Source organism: Calypte anna, chromosome 2 (assembly GCF_003957555.1).
Source record: "Calypte anna isolate BGI_N300 chromosome 2, bCalAnn1_v1.p, whole genome shotgun sequence".
Taxonomy (NCBI): domain Eukaryota; kingdom Metazoa; phylum Chordata; class Aves; order Apodiformes; family Trochilidae; genus Calypte; species Calypte anna.
Window position 1 is genome coordinate 115368060 of NC_044245.1, and position 20802 is coordinate 115388861.

Genomic DNA, 20802 nt, shown 5'->3' on the forward strand with positions numbered 1-20802 from the left:
AGGGAAAGCAGCTCTGGTACCATCAAACACTGACAGACGAAGCTGGTTCAGCCGGAAAAGTTTTATTAAAATAACGATGCTAACACAAAATTGAAATTATACAATTTTACAATACAAAATTAAAAAAATATTTTGCGTTACATTGCGCTCATGGTCAATAGTAAATTATGTTAAGCCACTTAACACAACTTGCTTTTTTTTTTTTTAAGAGGCACTCCTGATAATCTTAAATAACGCACTTAAAAACCTTCACCTTTTTGCTGGCCGCAGCTCAGAGCCGCTGTAAGCACCAGCACCCAGTTCTACCGATGCCTCTTCATTAGTTATGCAAATGTCCCAATCACCTTGTGTCTTTATTAGCAGGAACTGCAATGGTCCCTTACATTAAGTTCCTACTTTCTATATAACATGTAAACATCAACAAATAATTAACAAGGTTTTTTTTTTGTTTTTTTTTTAAAGTGCTTTAACTTGGGTTATGGAAACACGTTACCATTCAATAACAGATAGAGGGTATTTCTGAAGACATTTAGGATGTCACAGAGCTGGTATTGTCAAGATGAAGATTAGAAAAAAAAAAAGCTAAATTTTGCCCACATGCATCTACATATGCAATCCAATGAAGTCCCTGCTACATAAAAGAGCCATGATCAGCGCTTGGTTCCATGTGAGAAGTCTGAATTTTGCTGTTCCCTGAAATACAGTTCATTCCTGTACCTGGTTTACATTCAAGGATTAAAAAGGAGCATAAAATTAAGACAATAGCTTCAGTTCTCCAGTTCATAAATTACTGGAATTTGTGTTACACACTTGAAGAATTGCCAGATGCCTGACTACTCAGTTAATTTTCTTATAAAGAACTAACAATTCGCTGAACTCCTCCACTGAAGAAGCTTTTATATGATAAAATAGTTAAATAGTTCAATCTAAGAAAAAGTATCTAGGAAATACATTCATATATTAAAATGTGTCTGAAAAAGTTTTCTTTAAATTTAGGATCCACATGAGAGATATACTGAAAGAGAAGAATGAAAAATGCAATGGAGGAACTAGGGGAACTGGAAGACAAAAAAATAAAATAAATAAATTTAAAAAAGCAAAGTTTTCAAATAATTTTGCATCTGGCATTGGCCTCACCACAGCAGTAGAAACTAAAACCAACAAGTACTCTATGGGCCTTTCATCTCCTGGTAATAAAGAATAGCTTCCAATAGCTTTTGTAATAATGCAGTATTAATGTAAATGAAAATAAGACACTTCTGATTTAACAAGACAGTCTCACTTCCCCCTCCTAAGCATATGTTAAAATAACTTCCCAATGTCCTAAGGTTCCGAAGTAACTGAAGCTAGCTACCTGAGAAACAAAGTATTTTTTTTTTATGGATTCATTCATAGAAAGATTCATATGGAATGTTCAAATATACAAAGCTTATGCAAAGACCCGTTGGCTTACTACAAAGTAGATTTTAAAACTGTGTAAATAAACTCTAGCAGCTGGTATACTAACAGAGCTTTTAACAAAAGGCTGAATGAAAAGTAAAATATCATTAAACACTCAGAATTGTGGGATGATACTGCTATGGAATGTGAGTGAGAGCTTTCACATGTCCACTGTTCACATCTGAATCACATCTCTTAAGAAAAATATATTTTTTCCTGTGTAGGTGTAGGCAATTTTATTGTTTTCATTTCTCCTCCAGATGTAAAGAAGAGGTATCAATGAAAATTAAAAATAATTTCTTCCAGTGCCCAACAGAAGACATAGGATGATGAGCTGCCAATAGTTTTTCTGAAAATAAAATGAAACCAAACATTTCCTACACTGAGACCCAGAGAAACCTACAAGCACACTTAAACAACACAACAAATACTTCTAAAGTTCAGATACATGAAGGATAACCTACTTCACTCTCTAAAACAAAAATATACTTAACGACTTAGAACTCTTAATCTCTGTAGTGCTCTGCAGTAAGAATTAAAGGTGATCGTAATCCAAGTTGTTTATAGCTTGTCCATAGATAGCATCTCTTTGGAGGAAGAAAATCAGAATTTTCAAGGTTGTTTTGATTCTCTTATGAGTTCCAGCTCCTGATAATGTCCTTTGAATAATAGGTACATGGTGTTTTCCCTATCTTCCTCAACAAAACTGGATGATTACTGTATTAATTAGCACAAAAAGGGAAGCTGCACCAGCAGCAGCAGGGAGAGTAACACAAATGTCTCACTATTGCTGGCTTATTTTCACTTTGACACAAACTAACAAAACAGCTAATTTCCCTGAGAATCAATCCAAAAAGCAGGCTGTATTCACTGTCATAAATTACCCCTGTCCTCATACTCTAGTAACAAGCTAGTCCAACCCGTTCACAGTCTGTTCTTTTTTTGTACCTTACCATCTCGACAAGCCAAGATACAAGAGCTAAGCATAAGGTTCTGGACTGCATTCTTACAGATGAGCTGTCTCCAAAAGCCTAAGAGCAGCAGTTACCAATCTCTGATAACAAATATACTATTCAGCTTTCTGGCATAAATTAATCAACTACAAACAGTATTGCAAACACGTAGAATTAATTTGTCTATTCAGACATACTGATAGACTCCAGTTAGTATAAAAATGCACTCAACATAATACTCTGCCTTGCAAAGACATACTTGTTTCCATTACAATAATTTCAGGCTTAGATGAAGGATTCAATATTAAACTTATTTCCATTTCCAGTGTTCAAAACCTGATATGATATTGTAGCAAGATTATTCCTGGGCAACTAGAGAAATGCTTTGAAGATAATCTGCAGATGCCATTATAAAGTCAGTCCACTCCTTGGCCAGCTCTTCAATGGAGACTTCTTCCCCTCCGTACTCCTTTGGGAGAATGCTGACTGGGAAGTGTTCCGTGAGGCTCTGCCTGTAGTTGCTTCCGTGCATATGCACCTAAAATAAAATACAAAAGGCATTTATTTGTGCATGAATGCTAGACTCCTGAGTAGAAACAGGCAGGGAAGAAACCAGAGCAAGACCTGAGGCCATCAGCTTGGTTCAGCTAAACAAGAGAACTTGTTCATAAGGAACTCCTTAAGTGCAGAAGAAAATACTACAGGATAGGACTTTCTCATGGGGCTCGAACTCTTCCATGTTCAGTATATGCTGAGCAGTGGACTGCAACCAGAGAACTGCATTTTATGCAGCCACAAGCATAGGGCTGAAACTAACTGCATGTCTATTGCAGGATGATTTAGCAAAACTGATGAGAGTTCACACCAGCTCTGTACAGCTGTGAGCTGAACCACGGGAAGTCTCGAGTTTGACATTGTCATGATAGATACCATGTACTTGCTTTCCAGGAACTTCCAATAAAAGAATGGTGTCTGGCTCCTGGCAATTACTATCTGGTACTGCCATGTGTTTAAACACAACATTATGGAGTTTGTATCTAGGTTCAGATAGGTGCCAAGAAGGATATTCAGAATCATAGAATTATAGAATGTTAGGGGTAGGAAGGGATCTCTAGAGATGATCTAGTCCAACCTCCCTGACAAAGCAGGATCACCTAGGGCAGGCCACAGAGGAACACATCTAGGTGGGTTTTAAAGTTTCCAGAAAAGGAGATTCCACAACCTCTCTGGGCATCCTGTTCCAGGCCTCTGTCACCCTCAGGGTAAAGAAGTTTCTCCTCATGTTGAGATGAAACTTCCTATGTTCTAGTTTAAACCCGTGATTCCTTGTCCTATTACTGGGCACCACTGAAAAGAGATCCTCTGGACACCCACCCCTCAGAAATTTATAGACATTAATAAGATCCCCTTAGCCCTTTTCTCAAGACTAAACAGCCCAAGTTCTCTTTCTTCATAGGAGAGATGTTCAAGTCCCTTAATCATCCCCATAGCTCTCTGTTGGACTGTCTCCAGTAGATCCCTGTCTCTCCTGAACTGCAGAGCCAAAAACTGGATACGGAATTTCATGTGTGGTCTCACCAGGACAGAGTAGAGGGCGAGGAGAACCTCTCTAGAGCTGCTGGACACACTTTTCTGATGCACCCTAGGATACCATTGGCCCTCTTGGCCACAAGGGCACATTGTTGACCCATAGAGAATTTACTGTCCACTAAGACTCCAAGGTCTTTCTCCATGCAGCTGCTTTCCAGCAGGACATCTCCTAATGTGTACTGGTGATACAGAAGAATCTGTATCTCCATCTTTCTGTTTCAGTTCCAACTGAACCTAGATCCCAGACTACTCCTCCACTTTAACCATGTAATACTGTAGTTTCACATCAAGTCCTCTTGCTTTACTGTAGCTGTTTTAAAGCCTTGTTCATCAATTCCAGTCAGAAAATTTATAGGTCACTTATTAACACTTGACAGGAATCTTCTGCAATTATAATTACATAAAGACTACAAGAACATGCACTCAAAAGGTAGCTGACTGCTTTTTATCTAGCACTTCCTCACCAGGAAGCAAGATAGGGAATAATGATTATTACTATGAAGGTATGTGGAACTGGCCCTTAGAGCAATTGCTCCAGATCATTCCTGAAATTCTAAGCCAGGAGAAAAGCCAGTCTACTTCTGTTCCATTCTTTGAACTGGAATATCTGGTTTTCTTTCAGGCCTTTACTGCCCTTCTGCCATTTTCTGCTTTTTGAGTTCAGGCCTGAGTTACTCTGAGCTGGATCAGGTAAAAGAGGCTGCTGGAACATACTTTTTTTTATTATCTTTTCAGTGGGACTGATTGCAAAAGACTGTCAGAAACATTCTACTTCTCTCCCATAATAAACATGCTAGGAACAGGGGACTGGCAAATAACAGCTAACAATGACCAGAAAAATATGGATCTACTGGCCTGGAGTGCAGTGGCTACCCCAAGTGCTGAAACAAGCAGGCTTCAGAGTGGAAAGAGCAGTGGACAGTGCTGCTTATATTTGTAATTAGTTAATACTGTTAACGTTTCACAGTATTTCCTTTTCTGTCAGCTGAAACTTCCAATATTCTTCCTATGCTACAAGATCCAGAAATCTTCTAGAATTCTTAACATCCTTTTGTATCCAAATATAAATAGGTTTTCAGATTTAAAACTGCAAAACGAAGCTATGTAGAAAGAAATTTTGAACTTAAGCCTGACCTACTTTTGATGCATAAAGGCCTCTGCAAGTGTTTCAGAATGAAAAAGTTGTCTTCTACGAATTCTGCACAACTTGGAGCATAACATCACTGTTCAGTGACAATGTCTCACTGTTATCAATAGACTGTTGGGAGATCAGGACCTACTTCTGCCTAGTCCTACAGTATTGCTGTGTGACCTCAGACAAAAATTTAACCTCTATATGTCACAGTTTTTATCTTTAGAGTGGTGGTAACAGCAACCACTCGCAACTCTCACAATACTGATAACTGCAGATGCTTTACATTTAGATTCCCCAAGGCCTGTATGGCCCTACCACACAAAAATAATTTATGCTCTTCCATGCTCAGGAATACCAGATCCTAAGGGAAGTGGCTGCAGATTTTCATGCAGGGATTTTGTGGCAGAAAAAAATATTTGTGTGCACTCACCCGTTCTTTTATTTTTTCAGTGAGAAAAGGCTTAATTAGAGCGAAGACTGGGTGGAAGAGTAAAGGCTCATTAATCAAGTGGATACCACGAACTTTTAGTGGAAAGGAATCCTGTCAACATACATGAAAAACAGCATAAGAAATAGACAATATTATTTAAAAATTTCTATTGTCAATAACAGATCTGTGAAAACTATTGAGTTCATAGGTTAGAGTACTCCTCCTGAGCTTACTAATACCTGCACTTTGGAGTGTGATTAGTTTATACTGCCCCAACAATGCTTAGAAAATCATATCTTGTTCCTCTCACTGAAGGAAAAATAAATAATAATAATGATTAAAAAAAACCCAACAGTATCAGGAGAGGCTACTAGAAAACCTAACAACACAGAAACAACCAAACCTTCATCAAATTACACATAAATAACCTATACAAAGTTTGTGCTCAGCCTCTTCTTAGAGGCACAATCCTTCACAGCAGCAATTCTGCTGAGCTTATTGGTAAATTATATCTAGCCACATGCTTTCATTGGCAATTCAAAGCCTGAAGGACAATATGTACACATGTAAATATAAACTATTGAAGTGACAATTTTAACTTAAATGAATTATAATTTGGAGTTATTACAAATACAATTTAGAGCCTTGAAGTTACTGGGAATTTGACCAAGCTAGAAATTCAGCTTTATAACAAGATTACTATCCTAATGAAAATAAACATTGTATCTGCTATATAGCCTTTATAATATGAAATACTTCTACTTGAATTCAGGATTTATTTAGAAGTCCCAGATCTTTCTAAGTTAAAAGAAAATATGGCAGTATTCAAAGACAGCATTATGCAATGGGGAAAGTGTTGTTTTTGTTCATATCCCAACTAATACAATCTCTGCAGCCAGTAGTTTTCTGCTTATAAAAATACAAACAGTCTTCCCTTCTATATGGAATAGCTCTTCTGACATTATTTCATGCACTCTTCTATGGATAAAAAATAACCCCAAGCCCCACACATTTCTTAAGTGTAGCTCCAATAATTTTATAATGTATTAAAAGATTTTAAAGCTAACAGATTATATGTTTACTGCATGTGATCGTGTGTTACCATGCACTTGAAATCTATTATCTTTTCCACAAAACAATTTGGTTTTGCCTGGGGTGACAGATTTTTCTACATTATGTCACTTACTAATGCTACTACGCTTTCCAGTCCTTATCATGTATTTTCTGTTAACTTCTGTTTCTTCATACAGAACAGTAATATGCAAGACAAATTTCTTAAGAAAAACATAGGATCAAAACTGTGGTTTCTTAATTTTTAGTTAGTAGTTTAGTCTTAATTATAAGCATATCAAACAACACTAAGATCATCTCTGTTAAAATGATGAAAGAAATCTTAAAAGAAAAAGAAAAGAGAGGAAAAAAAGAGAATTATTTATCTCAAGAAAAAAAACTGGAAACACTTTTTTCTGCCTTTATTCAATAGATATAACAAAACATTTAGAAGCTTGAAAAGCATGCAACAAATCTGAAGTAGGTCATGATGGAAACATCACACCTAAAGAATTTCCATTTCAAGATAATGGATTGAAATCTCTAGATGTAATTGCAAAGTCTGTTCTACCTCTTTTCTGCTCTATTTCAAGGTTAAAAAAATTCCTAGCAACTTGTTATCTACCCCAGAAATCAACTGAAACACAGATGTCCTTTTATCATAATATCTGGCCCAGGATATTATGATAAACAAACATCTAGAGTTCTTATTCTGAATATGAAAATTTGGGAATACCTGGTGGTTCCACTGAAATTTTACGTTAGATAGCAAAGGAAGCTCAGCTGAAATTCTGATGATGAAGTTATTGACTAAGCTTTTTACTGAACCTCGGATATCAACCTTACTATTCAAGACCTAGAGATTATCCTCCTGGCCCATTTTCACATCAAAGGCTAACAGTTTAATTAGTACTGATTTTGAACCTAACTACTGAAGGAAAATGGGACTATAGGACTACACAGTAATTTGCCTGTCAATTTTCACTCCCCTTCTTCCCTTTTTTACCCCCCCTCTCTAATCCATTTGCAAAGGTCAATCAAATTAGACAAAAAGGAACAAGTAATAAAGACAGTACAGTGCAATCCTTAAAAGTTTTGTGAAAAATAGGAGATTTTGTTGACAAAAAGTAAGCAGAACATAAACATTATACATTCTATTACCAGCAGCTGGATAGTTAGGTAGCATCATCCATACTGGTAACAAGTTGGTACTGCCTTGTTCTTAACTACTTTTAGCACATGCTATTTCTCATCTCTGAGTTCCAAGGAATAAAAGCCTTGAATGCCGAGTTAATGCACAAAAGAATGGAAGAGATGAAATTAAATGGGATAATAAACACAAGTCCTTACAAAACTAGGCTGCTTCTGCTCTTACACTCATGAAATTGTGTTGTAACAGGTCAGTGTAAAACATCAGAGGTTACAGGGTGCTATAAGAGAACAGACTTTAAGTCAAATCAAGCACACCCTGAGCCATCTGACTTTTAAAGAATTTAAGATTTTATTCCTTCAAGCTGCATAGTGTCAAATATGGTCTAAGGAATGAAAACTGACCATTGCTTAGAACAAACAAAAAACTGGGAGTTATAGCAATGAAGAAGCACGAAGCAGTATGTCACACTCACTGTGAGCACAGCAGCAATTTTCTTGGCCACTGCTGGGCTGATTTGAAATGCATGAGCAAATCTCCAGCCTTGCAGATCAAAGATCACCTTGACTCCATTCCGCTGAGACTCAATCTCCTTTACAATAAGTTCAGATGTGATAAGACTGACACGAAACACATCATAAGCTGTAAATAACTTGGGATCCCAATGTCCTGAAAAGTAAATAGAACGTATTGCATTACCACGAGGATAGAAGATACACCTGTACTTTTGCTTGTTACTGTTTCTGATGTGCTTCTAAGGAATAAGAAGTAGCCAGCAGTATCAGGAAATGAAGTTACCTGCCAGCTCAGAAGTTTTTTGGTGCTCCTGCCCTTTCTCTCATCTTCACAACTCCTTTTGGAAATGCTACCACCTAATGGTAGAAAGCTGTAGATGCCACGTAATGTAGCGTGAGAACCTCCTAGTGCCAAAGCCTCTGGTACAAGGTTTTGATAGGAACAGCTCGATTCAGTAATAGTTATGTTAGCAAAAACTACAGATTAACAGTCCAATCAGTTAATATAATTTTCTTGAGTGCATAATTGTTTCAAGATTCAGTGATTTCTTGTTTTTCTGAAGCCTCAGCAAAGAGCTAGATTGGATGCTTCTCAACGCTAGATGAAGGCTTCAGAAAACATAATTTAGCAGAGAGACACAATATTTTCTACTGGACCAGCTAATAGTAAAACAATCCTTTTAAAGTAGGCAAAAGTAATTTATCTGTCCATAACAAGCACAAAGAAATATAGTATCATGTGATCATCTAACTACATAATTTTTAAAAAGACTTTTGAAGTGTATGAAACAAACCAAAGGCCTTCAGAGTGGTGTTAGATAGAGCTCTTTGGCTACATGTACTCAGTGAAAACTCGGAGGATTTCTCATTTATAACCAAAAAGAACATTGCTACATGAACAACTATACCCTTTTTTCTCTGTTCTCTCCTCTCTGTGCTGCACGTGCACCAATGCCACAGTCTTAGCACGTGGCTTTAAAAATTAGGATTGAAAAAAAATTGTTGGGACACTCGGCCTCAGATATGCACATATTCTTTCAAGTTTTAGGATTTCAACCTTAAGACTTTTTTTTTATGTAGACAAGAATTCCACTAAAAAGAAAGTAAGTTCTTTATAGAGGATTGTACAGCTTTAGCCATACCAGTATATAAATTAAATAATGTAACTGTTGCATCTCAATAAACTCACCTTTTATATTAATATAAAGGTATATTTATCAGGGAACGTAAGTATGTTACCTTTCTATGTACTCTGGTATCATCCCATTTTATGAACCCCTGGTGTTGTACCCATAAAATACTTTCACTTTGGAGCTCAATTTGTGATAATTGAAAAAAAAGCCAAAACCACACACAAAAAAACAAACAAAAAAAAAACACCTCAAACAAACTAAACCAAACCAACAAACCAGAAAAAAAACCAAGAACAACAAGAAGATACAACAGAAAAAAAAACTTCACACAAAACAAAACCATTAGTGCACTATTAGCCAGGTGCTAAACAGGTCCAAGCAATTTCATCACTCACCAATTCTGTATATTAGAACCTTGCTTCCATGTGGGTCCCTTGATCTCAGGACTCCAAGATAACCAGCATTCAAAAGACCAAGAATAGAAGATGGTTGTAAATCTGCACTTATTTCTGGGCATTCAATTCTCCACTTCTGGTAATTCTTCATTAACTGGGGAAAAAAACCCAAACAAGCCATCATGAAAATTACAGTTCAAAATTTGTTTTGAACATGTGGTCACAGTCAGAGGTCCAATTCATTAAAGTAGCCATCAGTTAATTGTATATTTTAATCAAATTCCTCATAGGAGAAGAAATTTGCTACACTGGATCAAATAAGTGAGTAAGTTATGATTAACTTAAAGTCCTGTCATCTTGTTAATGGACTGCAGTTATTAAATTTGCGACAGAAAAAAAAATTGGAATGTGGAGAAAACACTGGTAATTTCTATGTAAAATGCATTTAACACTTAGTTTTCTTATTCAGGTTACATTTAGGATCGCTCCGTTTGAAAACGCATAAGATTCCTTCAGGGTTTGTTGAACTTACCTATGCAAATTATGAGAGGAACATCCCCCCTTCACAATCCCACCCCTGATTAGTAAGGACCCATTATGTACACTGTCATTAATAATAATAATAATAATAATAATAATAATAATAATAATAATAATAATTCAGTTTACTATTCAAAAAGGATTTGACCATCAGCATATCTAAAGCACCTTTTCAAAGTCCCTCCTTCCCCTCTGAAATGGCAGAATATAAGAACATAGTGGGCCCATTACTCCAGAGACAATTTTCTTCTCCTGAGTGGAAATAATGAGAACCTGCCTTGCTAAAACAGAGATCCTATTCATTACCTGGGACATGATCACCTGGTTCCTAAGGCTGGAAGGCAGCAGCACAAATGACTGTATCTAAGGCACAGGAAGGGCTCTGTGCTGAAAGGTGACAGCCTAACTCTAAGAGTAAATGAAATGTGTTCCTTTCTGAGGTGACACCTATCTAGAGGAATTACAGGTGGCACTAGGGAAGGTCATCTTAATGATGGATCATCTTTAAGAATTAAGTTGGTCATGTAGTAGTTCTAATTTCCAAGCCTAATGACAGTTTACCCTTTAGTATTAAATGGTGGTGGTGAAAATGAACTGCCATGCCTAGCAACTAAAATTTATATAAGCCATTTTGTATAGGTAATTGGGAAGCTATGCAAGATTACCTTCAAAAAAGCTTCCTCACAATTCATCAACTAAATTCTGCCTCTGCTGTATTATCCATGCTAAATTCTCTAGAACAGAGTTTGGAAGGTGGAGGCACAGGGATCTACACTCCTTGCTCTAGCTACAGCTAGTAATTCAGATTTTGTACCAAAATTTCCTAAATAGCTACAGTTTAGACTTCTACCCTAAAACCTTCTACTCTAAGATGATAATCAGAATTTTTCAGTAGTTCATTTCACATCAGAATGAAATGTAGGTTTAAATCTTAAAGGTAGCATGGACAGGCTGCTCTTTCATACTGTTTTGATATTTCATCAAATAGCAAACCATAATCTGATCCTCAGCAGTTTCACAATTTAATTGTGTCTAACAAAATGAAAGCATCAACTTTCATCTCTGTTTATTTGTATTAGAATAAATTAATTTCTATTAATTTCTCAATTACTTCATGTTTCACAACAGAAACATTAGAAGAACTCTAAGCTGCAGCTAGTAAAACATAACCTCAAATTAATTACAAATTTCATCTATATACAGAAGTATCATTTTCTTCACTGTTTTCATTGAAAGAATGGTCACAAGGAATTTCAGTGGATACTGAATTCATATCTTGGAACACCACAGCATCAGTTGTGCTAATACTTAGCCATAGCCTCTTAAAGGAAGACCTGACACTCACAATCCTGTACATAAAAGCATGCTTGTATTAGATAATTAATTTTTTTTCTTGCTTCTAGTTCCAAGTTGCTTGTATTGTTTTACATTAAACACATTTTTCCTTCAGGTTAAAGGCTTTTCTCCTCAAATAAAGGTCTTGAATTATTTTGAAGGATCTTGAAATGAAGTGTCATGAGGAAACTATTCATAAGGCATTACTAGTAGTAGCATTTACTTACAAATAGACAATATATTAATCAGAAATTATCTGCTGCCTTCATGGAAACAGCACCAATAAATAAGTATTTATGGGTACAAACATGGAAGAGTTCATCTGGCACATTAGAATCCCATTTGATTTGGCAAAGAGAAATATTGAAAAAAGCCTCATCCTAAAACACACACAATAGAGAAAAAACTTTTAACCATTAGAATATTACCAGAAGCCTTTAGACTACATTGAACCAATTCTAGCCTAGGCTAACTTAAAAATAAACAAACAAAAAAAGGTTGGAGGGAAGGGAGAAGGGAAAGTAAGTTCATTTGTGGAATAAAAAATCACTAGGATTGCCAAGATTGACCTGGTGAGGTACCCTGATTATCTCACTCTGATAGTGCTTGACTCTTGACTCTCTATAAAGGGCACTGTTTGAGCAACCCTAACCACTTTGTGCCAACCAGACAGCATTGTGAACATACTGCTCTCTTTTCCTGTGTCTTTTCAACACATATTTGAGCAAAATACAAAAATACCCTCAGAACAACAACACAAACCAAAGCTTTGGCCTTTCTCCCTTTTCTTCTAAAATCTGTTGTATCACAACTTATGTAATTGTTAATTTGGTTCATCAACTATTTTAAAATCTTTCTGAAGAGCTGTCTGCCAAAATCAAGATGAGAATAGAAATGAAATGTCCATTCAATAACCTATCTTGTCAGAACAGTTACTTTTTTTCATTAATATTTAAATTTTCCAAGTTGGGAACAACAAGGATTTAAGTTTTGAACCTTGGAAGAAAGGAAATACTGCTTCCAGCTTGGGACACACTCAAAATTCTTACAAAAGACGATTTGCCTACTGGCAAGTCCATTAAGGAGTAAATATAAGGTTGGGATATTTCTAATACATTCACTAATGTGGGCTAGTGGTACATCTATTAGCTGCATAACATGGCTAAACTCCAAACAAGTTCCTCTTGGTCAGAAAGCCATGAAGTTCAAAGTGTTGAAGAGTTCTCAGATGTTGAAAACTTAATCTAATTACCTAAAATCTCTTACAGCTGAAGTAAAGGTTAGCATTAGATAATCTTGCACAGCATCTACAGCTAGCTGTGAGACATTTTCTTAAAATTTTTACTTATTTCAACAACCTCTTTCTTAGCAACTGGACAAACTCAAGTTGCACACAGCTATTTAGATGACTAAGCTTAAAAACAGAATTAAATAACTAGAATTGGTACTAAAGAGATTTACTTTGTTTTGAAAAATGCTAATTTAACATAGTTAAATACATAAATTCATGTGAAATATAGTCTTTAAAAAGAAGATGAAGAAACCTCATACCAGGAAAACCAGAAGCAATCATTACGTAGTATTAAAAAAGGCTCTTGTAACACCAGGAAAACATTCAATGTATAATTATCTGTGTTTACAAGCTGAATAACCTACTTAACATCTGCTCAGCATCTGAAAATAGATGCAAGATAAGTTGATAAATGGGAAAAGCTGGTAAAAAACTCCAGTGTCTAGAATTATGCATTAAGAGGTTTTGTCCTGAGGTCTGCTGGGGACAGTTTCAGATTTCTGGACATCAGAGATGATAAAGTTACTGATTAAACCAAGATTCAAGTGCCTCAAAAGAAACAAAAGTGAACTTAGTACTTGACTTAAAATTAAAAGAAGTAGAAAACAACATGCTTGTTACAGATCATATCAATGATACATATCAAATCAATGTATTTTCATATGTAAATTCTTTTTTTCTTTATTAATAATTATTTATTAATATTAATCAGGACACTAGAAAATGAGGCCTCTACTCTGTCAGCAGCTGTACCAATCCTCAATGCACACAATGTTTAGGAAAAAAATATTTTCTATGGCAGTCTCTGGAGGAGAAATTGACATTTTGAACTACAAACTAAAGCCTATCTACACACACACACAAATACACAACTTTGTACATTATATACTTTTTTGTATGTGTCTATAGCTAGACACAGAATTTCAACATATGGTATACAAAGACAAAATGTTTAAAATATTTTTAAAGAGACACAGAACGTTCCCAATCTCCCATGCATTGCCTCTTTGCCAGCTGAGAGAGACTGGCACATGCCTGGGTTGAGCCATGCTGCAAAGGGAAGACTGGCTGACTGATTTCTGCTTCCTCAGCAGTCCAGAGAGCCTTCCATCCTTCTTGAGGAATCCCTCTGTATTGATGGAAGAAAAGCAAAGAAAATCCCTTTGTATGATGGAATCATAGCCTGGTTTGGGCTGGAAGAGAACCTAAAGATCATCTAGTTCCAATTCCTTTGTCATGGGCAGGGACACCTCCCACTAGATGAAGCTGCTCAAAGTCCTGTCCAACCTGGCCCTGAACACTTCTAGGAATGAGGCAACCCTGGGCAACCTGTTTCAGCATCTGACCACTCATAAATAATTTAAACTTGATATTTATAATTGAATGATGCAAAGATCCTTGGAGATAATTCCTGAGAGACACAGTGGCATGACTGACACCATAGAAAACAAACACTCTTGTACATCATAATTATTCTAGGCAACTTATTTGCAGTACAACACATTAGGAAGTCTTGATTTCTCCATAAGTCAAATGCAGGGCAAAGACAAAGTCTGACTTTGTCAGACCTCCATAGCAGCTAGAACTCCTATAAGGATACTAGATAGAGTTTTGAGTGCAATAGAAAGGGTGCTTACAAAAGCCTAAGTGGTATGTTATGAAAACATCTCTTGGCATAGGGTTTCAATGTTGCATTTTTACTGAATGTAAAGATTTCCCTTCTTTTCCCTAGAGTATAAATCTATTACTAGTCTTGTATATTATTTATTTATTAATATTAATAGTATAATTAGTATATATAGTATAATATATATACTAGTATATATATTAGTATAATAATATAATAGTATCTATTAATAGTAAAGTATAAATCTAATCCCTAAGTATTAATCTATTTCAAGTATAAAAACCAGTATCCCTAAGGCACGGAGAATAAACCTCATGCAAGAGCTTTGGGATGAAATCCAGGACATAATAGAATGCATTAGGCAAAAATACTTAGGGAGGAAATGAAATGCTGGTTGTGCAGATGTCAAATATTACTACTACATCCAAGGGACAGAGGTTTGGATCACAATGATGAAGTCAAACATACCCACACACACCACACAGAGCTGATACATTTAATAAGGGATATATAGACCAATTGCTTGCTCTAGCAAGCATTGCTTCTCAGAGTATCTGGAGAAGTTAATGACCAAACAGGCTCAGCTCAGGTACAGATCCATATCTAAACTTAAGTGTTTTCCAGCATTCATGCCCATATATCCAACAGGGATTACAAAAGCACAGAAGGTGTTGCAATGATATAACATGGTTCCTTCAGAGTGTTAATATTTGGTAAGTATTGCCTAAAGGTCTTACAGGAAAAGAAAATTTCTTATTTACCTATTGAAGATTTATTGTGTTTTTTGACAGTTACTGTTAATCTGTGTCAAAGTATTTTCTGTTCATTCCTAGAAACAAATCAGTGCCAGTATTTCATAGAGACTGACTTAACAATTTCTTACCAATAACATTTATACATAAGAAATACTCCTGTGAAAACTACCTGCTCAGGTTCATTTCTTCTTCTGGAGCCTGTACTTAAGTGATTTAGGTTCATGCATACATCTCCAGCCACTTTCTAAAATAAGGCATTGGGCCAAGTTTAATCCTTTCTGTGATTAGAAATGCAGAAAAAGAATCCTTTTCTGACAAAAGAATAGTTTGTTACTGAGCCTAATTGAATAATTATTGGCTTTAAAACACAGACAGCTCCAGCTCTTCTTGAAGTTCTTCAGTTCCAGCCACCTGTTTCAATGGTGGATTTTCTTCTAGCATGACATATATTGATACACCAGTACTAGAAAAGAAGTCTGGAATTACCACTGGAAAAATTTTAAAAATTGTTGTTCGAATTAAGTCATCACAAAAGATTCGAAAATTGTGTGTCTTCCCACAGTCTACACTATTATTTCTAAAGCATTTCCAAAAGTTGAGAAATCAAAATCACATAAATCAGTGTCAAATATTCATAGAATCACAGAATGGTTTGGGTTGGAAGGGACTTTAAAGATCAACTAATTCCAACTCCCCAGCATAGGCAGGGACACCTCCCACTTGACCAGGTTGCTCAGAGCCCCATCCAACCTGGCCTTGAACACTTCCAGGGAGGGGACAGACACATGTTCCCTTACAACCTGTTCCAGTGTCTCACCACCCTCAAATTAAATAATTTCTTCCTAATATTAACCAGGGATGCAACAACAAACAGCCTGATCAATTACTTGTCAGACTCTTGATTCATATTTAAAGCTAAGTATAAACATATAGTAGGAAAGATGCATGATGTTGTTTGCTTACAAGCGTTGGCAGAGCCACAAACTTTTTTAATTCCTCAGCTGCTGTACAGGCACTATGCAGTGCTACACAGAAGCCCAGCGGGCAAAAAGTTACCCTGTCAGGCTAAATTCCAAACTGAGAGGCAGCACCAAACCAGGATGGGAGGGACAGGTCCCTGTCTGGACAGATGGCAGGAGGGCTGTGTCTAGAATAAGTACTAACATGCATGTACTAACATAACCTCTGCATGAGGTTAGACTAGGGTTAGATGTGTATTAGGAGCACTGCATACAGATTTTTGCACAGTAATTCTCCTGGGTTTTAATATACCACCTGCAGATAAATACATTTAAAAAAAAATTAAATTCAAGTAGCTATAAAATTTGGCAACCTGAAATTCTAGGCGGTAAGATTAAAAACAGGTGTTTTTTATACATCTTTTAATTCAAACACGGGTCCAAACAAGAAATTTGGAATCTCAGCAGCCTGTGGAGACTGCTGAAATTCTAAAGACTTTTTAAAAAGACTTAAGTTTTATAAAAGAGGTCCCCATCCCTAGATAAATGATTCTCAAGAAGAGAACAGGAAATTTGCTACTTTGGAGATTCCATCTCTACACCTAGTCTAGATTCTACACTCTTTAAGATTAGTCCTAAATAGAAGACATGTCACAGTTAATCACAAGAAAGTGCAGAAAGATACAGGCCAAATTCTGAAGTGCCACCATCCTGTCCATAAGATTATCCATTAAAAACAATTACAATGCAACCAGGAGTGCATATTTAGGAATATGAATTGTCTTAATAAGCCCTACTTTTCGAAACCAAGAAATATAGGATATCAAGATGGCTTTTGCTGGGAATGAAAAAAAGGCACAGTCTTTGCTAATGCATAACTGATATAAACAATCTCATGAACCTCAAGCAAAAGTAAAATCCATAAATATCCTGAGGAATCTGACTCAACTTGTTCGTTCTGATGAGGAGTGAAGGTTTAAAATTGTGACTCAGGTCTCATGAGCCAAATGAAAAGAATTTTTTTTTAATACACTATTGATGCTTAAGGGCTTAAATGAATTTCTCACATTCTTGTTTTGCTACCCTAATCCTGCAATATATCCATAAGCAAACAGACTTCTCTTATGGTGAATAAACTTGGAAAATGTATAGTACAGAGAAGTCAGAAACTAAAAGGCGAGGTTCATTGGGCAATGCTATGTCATAACAAAATTCCACTGGAACAGAGCTTTCAGTTGGTGCAAGTGAATAAATACTTTTGCCCTGGAAGGATTTGGAAAGGTTTAGTGGTTGTCAGTCTTTCTGTTAAAAAATACACACACACAAAAAAAAAACCCCAAAAAACCCACAAACAAACAAAAAACCAAACAAGCAAAAAAAAAAAAAAAAAAGCAAAACAAACCAAATAACCAAAACCCAACCAACCAACCAAACAAACAAACAAAAAAAACCCAAAAAACCCAATAACAATTTGTACCTTAGGAGATAAAAAATATGCCTATGCTGTCTGTATAGTGAAGAGACATACAAACAGCCAGGAAAGTCCCAAGGGAGTGTTGTACATGACTGAACTCCAAGAGAAAATAAGTTTTTACCCATAGCTTTATGTTAAAAGTAATTATAAATCCGTAGTAGTACCATTACTGGTATCAAGTGACCTGATCCCGATAAGCATGACACAGATATCCTTTAAAGGACATTGCTTCCCCATGAGAGTTGTCACCTTACCACACTCACCTTAACCCCTAGATCGTGTGACCTTTGCACACTTGCTGTAAGCTTCACGTTACCTCAACGTGACTGCACAGGGTCACCCACACCACACCACACTTTATACCCACGCTAAGGACATGCGAGACAAGCACTTACACCCCGAAACCCCCTGGCCTGACCGACCTGAACAGCACAGCTCACTTACCCAACACCCACACCCTGCGGATCCATCAGCCGCCGGACACAACCCCCCGCCCGCTTCTCCATCGCTCTGCCGAACCCGCCGCCCTCCTGTCTCGGCATCCCCCTGGGCCCGCTCCGAGGAGAGACCCCCGAGGGGTGTGAGGCCCGGGTGGGCCTGTGGGTCCCCGTTCCACCAGCGGGAAGCTGGAACACCCCCGGGCCGGGCCCGGCTGTCTGACTGCAGCCGCGGGTGTTCTCCACGCAGAGGGAGAGCGGCTGTGGCCCTCTCACCGTCCCCACCGAGCAGCAGGAGCTCCCCCACTCCCTCGGGGGACCACCGGCAGCTCCCGCTCTCCCCGGTCCTCCTTACCCTCCAGGCTAGGTCGAGGTCGAAGTTTCGGGCGCGTAGGAACCTCACCAGGAAGGTGTCGGTGAGGGGCTGCGACCAGTGCTGGCCGTGCTCAGCCTCCGCCCGCTGCCGCAGCTCGGCCACGGCGCTGCGCACCTGCGGAGAATGCTCGGGAAGGTCGTTGAGGTGCCCCGAGCCCAGCGGCTCCTGCCACATCCCGCTGCTGGCCGGTTCGGAGGTGACGGCCACTCTCTTCCCCGACGCCTGGCCGGTCCCATTGGAAACCCAGCCGGGCTGCCTCCGCCCCCGGCGGGGCTTAACCCCTGAGCTCCCTCCCAGCCCGCAGCGGAAAGGGGAGGGAGAGGAGGTGGCAGCTGTCCCCGTCCCCTCCTCTGTCCCCTCCTCTTCCCCCTCCCTTCCCTCGTCCAGGTCCCTGTTCTGATCCCCGACCCCGTTCCGATCCCCGCCCCGATCCCCGCCCCCCTCCCGCTCCCTGTCTCCACCGTCCCGGCTGCGGTTGTTGGTGTTTTGGGGTTGCTTGTTGTTTTCTTTTCACTTGTATAGAATTTCCCAGTTTTTTAGAAATTTTACGTTTTAAAAGCGTTAAGTTTACGTAATTTTACGTCTCTTGTGTTGCAATTGCAGCTCTAAAAAAAGAGGCTGTGCCTTCCCCGGGCCGGTGGAGAGTGAGGGGCGGCCCCGCTTCAAGGAGAGCCCGCGGTCCAGCCCCGCCGTGTTCGTGCCCGTCCGAGACCGAACTAAAGATGTGGGCCTGCGTTTGCGGGGCAAATAAACCACCTTCACATATTGGATGGCAAAACTGATGCAGTCTCATGGAAGCTGTGGAGAGAGGGGTGATGGTGGAAAAGTGCCTTGGAGTACCTTGAATATGCAGTGATAGAAATACAGCCGCTCTGGCAGGAGTAAGGATGGTGAAATGGAATTTGACTTTACTCCGGCTTTGCTGCTTAGTTACAGAGGGTGAAGAGTTCGTTGCTGCTCTTAGTGTTTTACTCTAACCACATGCTTTGATGCGGATTCCTTTGAGATCTCTCTGGCCTGCTTCATTTAACATACAATTAATAAGGAGTATGTTGACCATTAAAAGGTTTACAAAAGTTTGTTCTGGATTATATTCCCCTTTTCTGGTTTTCTGCATGTATACTTAATACTTTATTTCTGTTTGGTCATACGTAGCCTTGTCTTGGATACTTAGATACTGTTGAAATGTCTATAGGTATCCCCCTCAGTTTTATGAATGTAGAAAAAAAATTAAAATCTGCCTAACTAAATGCAGATACAGAGTGGAATGAGTGTGAATAACCCTAAACAAACAAACAAGCAAAAATAATTAAAGCAGGAAATCACGGTTGCTCAAGAGTTGAACTCGATGATCTCTGAGGTCCCTTCCAACCCAGCCAATTCTGTGATTCTGTGATTCTGTGAAAGATAATGCAGGGGAGGCAATGCATTGGCAGCAAAGGATAAAAAAATTGGCAATGGGTATAGCAGTCAGGAGTACAGAGATGGATGCAGAATGGCACAGAAGAAGAGGAGGGTATGAGGAAGTATGGACCTGCCCTAGATCAAGAAGAAAAAGCAAGCTGGACATATGAGAAGGAGCAATAGAACAGAACATGGAGAGGGCAGTGGAAGCAAGTTGTGCTAAACCTATTGTTCCTGGACAGAGCCTCCCATGGGAAAAATAGCATGCAAATGTGTAAGCTAGCCATGGGTGGTAGGACAAAGGGTTATCACAGTAAAGTGCTTTTAAACACCACGTCCTAATTTTTGAGCACTTATTTTTGCCATTCTTACGCTTTAGAGTTTTGTCTGTAAATGCAAAAAGGGTGAGAAAAATACTTTTTATTAGTCTTCAGCTGAGCATTCATAGCATTTAACTTGCTCTTCTACAAAATTAAGATTGCTATTTTGTCTGCATATTTGACCAAAGCTGGTTGTAACTGGTGATTTCAATGGTTTCCCTCAAGACAGAGTTACAAAAATATCTACACTTAAAATTGTATTTAAAATTCCGTGAGTGAGACTGAATTTACAAGATTATTAAGAGTGCCTGTCTTTGACCGTGATGGTTTGATATCATCAGAGCTTTGCAAAGAGGATCCAACACGTCGAATACTTAAGCCCCCAATTAAGACCTCTTACAAGATGAGATTTGTAAGTTTTATGTTTTGCTTGATTACATCAGCAAAAGAGATCAAGTGCCTGAAAGCTCTGTCTGAAATATGCCTGTTTAAA

The 20802-nt window shown here is 38.1% G+C and overlaps 1 protein-coding gene across 2 annotated transcripts; it reads right to left on the reverse strand.

The window, feature by feature from the left end:
• Positions 1–229: 229 nt before the first annotated feature.
• On the reverse strand, positions 230–18876 carry TTPA (alpha tocopherol transfer protein). Of its 2 annotated transcripts, XM_030445606.1 has the most exons (5): positions 18565–18876; positions 9792–9945; positions 8224–8417; positions 5549–5659; positions 230–2931 (listed from the first exon to the last, which is right to left on the reverse strand). In XM_030445606.1, the coding sequence occupies exons 1-5, from the start codon at positions 18757–18759 to the stop codon at positions 2752–2754; spliced, it is 834 nt and encodes a 277-aa protein (XP_030301466.1). In that variant the 5' UTR covers positions 18760–18876; the 3' UTR covers positions 230–2751. The 2 variants fall into 2 exon arrangements, with proteins under 2 accessions (XP_030301466.1, XP_030301467.1); XM_030445607.1 differs by lacking the exon at positions 5549–5659.
• Between the last annotated feature and the right edge of the window lie 1926 nt (positions 18877–20802).